The 8,302-nt window shown below is 36.1% G+C and overlaps 1 protein-coding gene across 3 annotated transcripts in view; it reads left to right on the forward strand.

Moving 5' to 3' along the window:
• Positions 1-7,871, forward strand: part of LOC116014061 (cytochrome c oxidase assembly protein COX15-like) — a 15,685-nt gene extending 7,814 nt beyond the window's left edge. The window contains exons 2-6 of one of the 3 annotated variants that reach the window (XM_031254050.1): positions 4,017-4,372; positions 5,086-5,211; positions 6,106-6,420; positions 6,576-6,704; positions 7,311-7,871. In XM_031254050.1, coding sequence (XP_031109910.1) covers positions 4,052-4,372; positions 5,086-5,211; positions 6,106-6,420; positions 6,576-6,704; positions 7,311-7,679 — 1,260 coding nt within the window. In that variant the 5' untranslated portion in view covers positions 4,017-4,051 and the 3' untranslated portion in view covers positions 7,680-7,871. Of the gene's footprint in view, positions 1-4,016; positions 4,373-5,085; positions 5,212-6,105; positions 6,421-6,575; positions 6,705-7,310 lie in introns of those variants that run through there. The other 2 variants (XM_031254048.1, XM_031254047.1) reach the window with 2 other exon arrangements.
• Positions 7,872-8,302: the final 431 nt, after the last annotated feature.

Below are 8,302 nucleotides of genomic sequence, written 5' to 3' on the forward strand. Positions count from 1 at the left end.
TTAAAAAAAAAAAAAAAAAAAACCAGATGGAGATGGAGCTTGGAAGAGGGTTACCTCCTCCTTTGACGAAGGAGCATTATGTGTATGCTAAGTAGTGAGAGACAACTGTTAATAATACATCACATAACATTAATTTCATGGGTAAGAATTGTAGGCTGCTTTTGTACAATGAGGTTTATATTTCTAAAAACAACATACTGGAGCTCAGATTTTGTAGAAAGTAATGTGAGACTAAGATGGAGCGCATCACTAGCTTATTATCGAAATGGTCCCTCGACTATTGCGAAATTACCAATTTGATCCTCAACAATTTTTCTTGTTCAATTAAATCCTCGACTTTGAAAATTTTAACCAATTTGGTCCTCCGTTTATTTTTCCGTTAAACATCTATTAAATCGAGATCAAATTGGTAATTCACTATAGTTAAGGGACCATTTCGGTAATTAATTTTTGACTAAAATGGTCCCTTGAGTCCTTGACTATAGTGATATTACCAATTTGGTCCCAATTTAACTGATATCTAACGGTAAAATAAACGGATGACCAAAATGGTTAAAATTTTTAAAGTCGAAGACTTAATTGGACACAAAAAATTGTCGAGGACCAAATTGGTAATTTCGCAATAGTCGATGGACCATTTCGGTAATAAACTCCATTTTTTTACAAAGATTTCGAACAATATCAACGTTGGTTATGCGTTCCATGTCTCCCTTGATTTGTTTTAAAGAGAGAAAAAAAAACGGATGGAGATGGAGCTTGTAAGAGGAGGGCTGCCTCCTCCGTCTATAATAACGGTGGAGGCAACCTTGCCTCCTCCTTTGACGAAGGAAGAGATGACCGCTTCCTGTAATTTGGCAGAGGCCTCCAATTCTTTTCTTAATTTAATTAATTTTTTTATTAATATCTTAAATTTGTCAATAAATTAAAAACAAAATTGTTTTATTTTCTGAGTAACATGCCATAGCAAAAGATGACCGAAAACCTGTTGTCTACATGTAAACAATGCTATTTGTACAAATTTGTAGAGTTAAATGATTCAATTGCACCATATTTTTGTTCGGTGGTCCAATTGCACAAACTGTAAAAGTTTGATGACTTATTTGACACTTAAAAAAAATTAATTTTACATATCTAATAACATAGGAACTGATTGATATACCTTAGAAGGAAAAAAAAAAACTAAAAATACTAATTATTCAAAAAATAAGACTCGTCAAAAGTGATACTAATAAAATTTGTTGGTGAGTAGGAATCATATGATTAGGAATTAGGATCTTCAGTAGTTATTGTGTGTAAAGCAATGTACAATGTAATTTGTGTAGGTCCATGTATAGTTTATGTTTGGTGGGTGGGGACTTGGATCTTTGGGGTATTTTAGGGGTTGGCAGCTGTGTAGGATAAGCTTGTTCGTTTCAAGTTTGAAGGTGGAGGCTACAAGTGTTTGATATGATTGGCACAGCAGTAGAGTGAAGGACCATTGCCATTAATTATTGGGAAAAGTGTCAAATTGGCCCCCTAAGTCGACCGAATAGTGCAATTGGATCCCCTAACTAAAAAAAGTTTCATTCAGATCCCCTAAACCTGTAAAATTGTTCAATTAAGTCCAAAGTGACTTGTTTGATAGGTAAGTCTTCACATTTTTGACACGTGTCTTTTTAAAATTTTTTTTTTATATTTTTATTTTTTATATAAAATTAATTTATTTATTAAAATATATATTATAAAAAAAATAATCCTGCAGAATTGGTCTTCTTCTCCGCAGTGATATCCCCCGCCGACCTAACTGGGTTTTGTGTCCACGCCACTACACTTGAACTTTCATTCATCAATGGTTTCACATTAGGCAGAGGATCTTTGATCATCTCATTATTATTATTATTATTATTATTATTATTATTAGCCTTCTTGGTAGCCTACGCCTTCCTTGTGATATCGACCGTAGTTTTGCCTCTAGGAGCGCCGCCGTGTTGCCATTCATGCAGTTATATCTCAGCGGGTGCTTCAAATCTGGGAAGTTGAGGTGGCCTAGTCTCCCCGGAGCATATACGCCACGCCGCTTCCTCCGCCGTGTTGAACGTCCGCAACCATACCCTCGTCAGTTCCGCGGCAACCGTATCTCCGCCACCCATTACCCCGAATGCCTGTGCCGCACTCCCTGGAACAGCTTGCCCGGCGACGCCTGAGCCGGGAAGCAAGACTTCTCCGCCGTCGTTTAAGAAGTTTATTTCGTTGCTGGATCGGACCTGCACGGAGCATTTTTTTTAACAATATATATTTTAATAAATAAATTAATTTTATATAAAAAATAAAAATATAAAATTTTTTTTTAAAAAGACACGTGTCAAAAATGTGAAGACTTGACCTGTCAAACAAGTCACTTTGGACTTAATTGAACAATTTTACAGGTTTAGGGGATCTGAATGAATCTTTTTTTAGTTAGGGGATCCAATTGCACTATTCGGTCGACTTAGGGGGCCAATTTGACACTTTTCCCTTAATTATTGGGTCTGAAGTTGTTTTGGAAGTAACGATCCCTCATCTCAACATTTTTGTCCTTCAACCCTCGGTTGAAAACCTGTCAAAAATTCAGGATTGGCGTCTTTTTTTTTTTTCCAGCAATTTTCCTTCAACCCAACATAAGGTGCGATTTTAATTTTTTGAAAATTCTTCATTTTTTAAATAATAATAATAAAAATAAAAAAACAACAGAAAATAGGAAATGTATTTTTAACACCGTTTTCGACTATTTCATTTGTAAAAGTGTTTTTTTTTTTCATTTTTGTCAATTTAACAAAAGATTTAGAAAATAATTTTTTTCTTTTTGTAAATTCGAAAATCAACTACTATACACATTCTATTAGGATTTAGGTTGTTGATTTTCTTATCACTGAGGTAGTCATTCAGCGGGCCAACATGACCGATTGTATAGATGATAAAAGCAGATAGGTGAAAAAAAAATAAAGACACAATATTATTTTACCGGGATATTATTCCTATTGTCTTAATTACAAATTCAAAAGGTAACACTCAAAATTTTAAATATTTAATTCGACTTGGTCCACTGCGTATATGTAACTGCGCCACTTGATATTATTGTTCCCCCACATAAACATTATTTATAAGTTAAAAAAAAATTACATTTTTGATCCTTCCGCTTTTTTTGGTCACCGGGTTGGTAAATTAACAGGGTCTTTCACCCAGGGGGAATGGTCACTTATGGGAATTGAACCCGGGTTCTCCCGAGATTCCTCCTCACAAAGAGAGCTCACTTGCCACTTGAGCTACTCCACTGGGTTAAATTAACCACTTTATTAAGTGATAAATTTGTGATGACAAATTATACCGTGCACCACGGTGCACATAACAATGTGTACCACATATGTAAACGACGTTGTTTTGAGCATTGTAAACTAACTGTCCATTTTTTTTTGGAAATCATGTATCCCGTTTTGGCCAGTCTGTGTATTTATGTTAATATTCTGTGTATTCTAGGTAATTGTTCTGTGTATTTCAGGCAATTATTCTGTGTATTCTAGGCAACCGTTCTGTGTATTCATGTTAGTAACACATGTCGTGATGTGTTTGTGCATTCGAATCTTTAGGAGGATGAGTTTTGTGTATTTTGTGTCAATATTCTGTGTATTTATGTTATTAACACATGTTGTGATGTGTTTGTGCATTCGAATGTTAGGAGGATGAGTTCTGTGTATTTTGTGTCAATATTTTGTGTATTCTGGGCAAACATTCTGTGTATTTTAGGCAAACGTTCTGTGTATTCTAAATAATAATTATGTGTATTATAGATAATTAATTCCCTTGAGTCATTCGCGTCCGCGTTCACTAACATCGAAACGCCGTCGTTTTGGACCAGGGTGCACATTGCTATGTGCACCGTGGTCCACGATATAACGATTGATTTGTGATAGAAAATAGTCAGACTAAAATTGCCACATCATATTTCCGTTTCCCCCTCTTTTCTTGATTACTAAAATGCGAAAGCTTTGATTTTGGTGGAGAGGGCGGGCTCCAGACTTGAGGGCGACCAACAACTATGTTCTCTGCTTCTTATTTCTTCACTCTTTTGCTCTTATACTCGACTTCCAGGGTTGGTGGAAGTCACCATGCGAACCAGATTTTGAGCTCAGCCTGGGATTACAAAGATTGGTTAGTCTCGATCAGGAGGAAAATCCATGAGAACCCAGAACTCAAATTCGAAGAACACAACACCAGCGCTCTGATTCGCAGTGAACTAGATAAACTCCGCATTTCTTACGAATACCCTTTTGCCAAGACCGGTTTGGTAGCTCAAATTGGCTCCGGTTCTCCTCCTGTTGTTGCTCTTCGAGCTGACATGGATGCCCTCCCATTGCAGGTACTATGTCCATTTCACTTGTAAACTCAGAAATGGTATGCCTTGTGCAATTCTTGACTGTGTATAAAGAGTGTGCTGGTTGGCTGATAATTTATGGTTTTGGGTTAATTACAATGGGCATAAAAATCAATATAAGTGTTTGGTTAATAAACTTTTTTTTAATTCCAAAATACTAAATTTCAAAAGGCACAACCTTTTTATTTAGCCATTTGAGAAAAGAAATTATACCAAACAACTATTAGCTACCAACTAATTTACCAAACACTTTTGTAAAACTAATATTATCAGTTAATTATACCTTAGCTAACAGCCATTTACCAAACAGAGCCAATATGGAAAATTGTTAGTTGCGTTAGAATGAAGCGCTTACAGTTACCATGTCAAAGACAGGCCTCTTTACCGGCTTCCGCCCAATACCAGCCAATCTTGCTCTTGTTGGGGCTCGAACCTATGATCTCTCACACTTCGCCAAAAGTTATAGTAGTAGCAAAAGCACAACTTTATTTCCTTACACGGTCACATATTTTCGGGAGCATGTTAGACTTGCCCTTATTTGCCCAACAATCTTCTTAGCCACGTGGTGCCGAAGTTGGCCCTTATTGGCTTTCAGCCAAGGAATAGTGTATAGTTGTATTTGCATAAAATTGTCTGTGTATCTATACTGATGCCTAATAGAATGTTGTGATTTGTGAATATATTATATATACAAGTAGGAGCTGGTTGAGTGGGAGCATAAGAGCAAAGTGGATGGCAAAATGCATGGGTGTGGTCATGATGCCCACACCACAATGCTTCTTGGTGCTGCTAAGCTATTGAATGAACGAAAGCATGAGCTTAAGGTGAGTTTAGTGTGCATGGCAACTAACTCATCATATCTGAACTGTTCCACTTCTTTGGTACTGAGTACTTTCATTCTTTTAATTTTGGTTATGAGTGGATGAAGTTGTCTGAAATGGATAAAAGTCACATGGTACTTTTAATTTTTGTGAAAGAAAGGAAGCAGAACTTTATAAATTCTTCTTTTTTCCTTTTCAACATACTATAGAGTTAGAGTTTAATTCTTATTTTTGGTTAGTTGCATTTGCCTAAAATGATCAAAAGGGGATGGGATATAATGTTGAAAACCGGAATTCCTGTGTGTTTATTCATCTTGTTCAATCTAGACCAAGAGAGATAAGAGCAAACAAATTATCTTCATTTTATGTTTTAACTTATTCTGCTGCAAATGCAATATGATATCTTACTTGCCTTTATTCTCATTTATGATAGTGATTACAATGGCTTATAATTGTAGGTAGTATTACATAGTCAGAGGACAACAATAAAGAAGAAAAGAGTATGCAATTTATTAGGATCAAGCGCTAACCACTACGCCAAAAACTGACCTGTCTTAGATATCACTTGATAGAATCAAGCTCTAACCATTATGCCAAAAGCTATAGCTCACAACGAAGGCGCAACTTTATTTCCTTGTACACCACCACATTTTTTAGAAGCAACCAAGCAGGGTCCTGGACTTGGCCCTTCACTGGCCTCCACCCAACACTATTATTATTGATAACTTGAAAACTTCAAATTGTTAGTGATTTACTGATTTTAACATTTTGTTATAATGCATCTATTGTTGTTGAGTTATTTTGGTGGAAAAGTGATCTCTCTGTGTATTTGCCTCTAAAGTGAACATAAACATTAACTTGCTAGATGTATTGCCGTTGTTCTTTTTGATCCTAAAGGGAACTGTGAGACTTATTTTTCAACCTGCTGAGGAGGGAGGTGCCGGTGCATCTCACATGATTAAGGATGGTGCTCTTGGTAATGCTGAAGCAATATTTGGAATGCATGTTGATTATACGAAACCAACGGGAACTATATCTAGCATTCCAGGACCATTTTTAGCTGCTGTATCTGTCTTTGAAGCGAAAATAGAAGGAAAAGGTGGGCATGCTGCTGCACCCCACTCTAGTGTGGATCCAGTACTTGCGACAGCATTTGCAATTTTGGCATTGCAACAGCTCATTTCAAGAGAAGCAGATCCACTCTATAGTCAAGTATGTTCCTTACTCTAGGTTGGGCTTCTTTTTTTTTTTTTTTTCAAATGTTTTTGGAAAAATGTACTATATTTGTCAGTGTATATATATTTTGGAGACCTTTTTTCTACTTTGGATTGAAACTGACACAAGATAATCCTCGTTTTTGGCTGAAGGTTCTTTCGGTTACTTACGTTAGAGGTTGCACAGCATCAAATGTAATCCCGCCATTTATTGAATTTGGAGGGAGTTTGAGGAGTATTACAACTGATGGTTTGCTTCAACTTCAAAAGAGGGTGAAAGAGGTAGTCAAGTAGTAGTATCTTCATTTTCACAATCTTGATAGTGTGTTGAACCCTGGCCTTATACTTCAATTCCATGATTAGTTAGAATGATATGCAATGCACCTCATTTTGCGCTCTGGTTTTGTAGCACGCATCCTACTGTCAGTTAAACAAAGTTATCCTTTTTATTGGATGACGAGGGAAACCCCACAACCTTTTCGAGTGTGAATAAACCTCGCCTTGTGTCCCTAGCGGGCAAAGGACAATAAGAAAGTAAACCAGTTTAGGTTACCCATAGTTGACCGGCTCAAATCAAGGGGGCAAGGATTCAAACTCGTGACCTTGTGGTTACAAGCGTGGATCTCTTGCCATCTTGGTTGGGGTTACTCCCAAACAAAGTTATCTTTAATCCTTAGGATTGGAATGGCTGCACTTGTAAAACATGATGGCCTTATCCCCTTATGAACTTTTCCTTGGCTAGTATGATTCACTTTCAAAAGAATGTAGGAATATATTACTGTTTTTAGTTTTCTTAGAGATAGCTTATTTGCTTGTTTCCCTTGCTGAATATATATACTTTCTTTTGTCCGTTCATCATTTCATTTCGCTCGAGTCGAAGCTTTGCAGGTTATAGAAGGACAAGCGGCTGTACATAGGTGTAAGGCGCATATCAAGATGAAAGACGATGAGTTCCCATTCTATCCAGGCTGCACTAATGATGAGAGGTTGCATCGACATGTGCAGAAGGTGGGGAAGCTCTTGCTAGGCCCCGAGAATATAAATGAGGCCGAACAGGTAATGGCAAGCGAGGACTTTGCGTTCTATCAACAGGTAATACCAGGAGTAATATTTAACATAGGAATTAGAAATGAGAGATTGGGATCAATTCACTCCCCACATTCCCCTCACTTCTTTCTTGATGAGGATGTCCTGCCAATTGGAGCAGCACTGCATACTGCACTTGCACAGAATTATCTGAATCACCATCAACTCTAGGCTGTTTACCAGAAGATATTGCATGGTATGATATGATGTGCAGTGGTAGTAACTATGATGTGCATTTTATATTATTTGCTTTTATGGGAGTTTGCTCTTTTAACCCCTCCCCTCATCAGTTGTTGACTATGTACAATATGTATGTCTAGTTAAATACACCCTCAGTGTTATTTTATCTGTCATACTTACTATTCATTTGTCAAACTAACTCTTTTTCGTTTGCTTATTTCTATTAACATTTCTTATAATTTTTAAATTTGATTTTTTTTGTTTTTAATAGTACTTTTAACGTAGTTTTTAAATATATAAATTTTATATTCTAATTCTAAACTTAATATTATGAAAATTAAATCGTAAATAACTTCAATCAAGTTTCGTTAACCGAATCTGACACAAAAATGAAACTGAGAGAGTAGAAAATATCGATTATCAAAAAAGTCAAAGGCCTTGTTTGGTAAATAATTAGCCTATCAGTCAATTTTGGCTTATTTGATCATACTATTAGTTGTTTGACTTGGTTAAAATTAATATAAATGTTTAGTTAATAATTTTTTGTAACTCCAAAATACTAAAATTGAAAATACTACTCAAAGCAATCTTTTCAATTAGTTTTTTAAAAAAAT

The sequence above is a fragment of the Ipomoea triloba genome, chromosome 3 (genome assembly GCF_003576645.1).
Source record: "Ipomoea triloba cultivar NCNSP0323 chromosome 3, ASM357664v1".
NCBI classification, from domain to species: domain Eukaryota; kingdom Viridiplantae; phylum Streptophyta; class Magnoliopsida; order Solanales; family Convolvulaceae; genus Ipomoea; species Ipomoea triloba.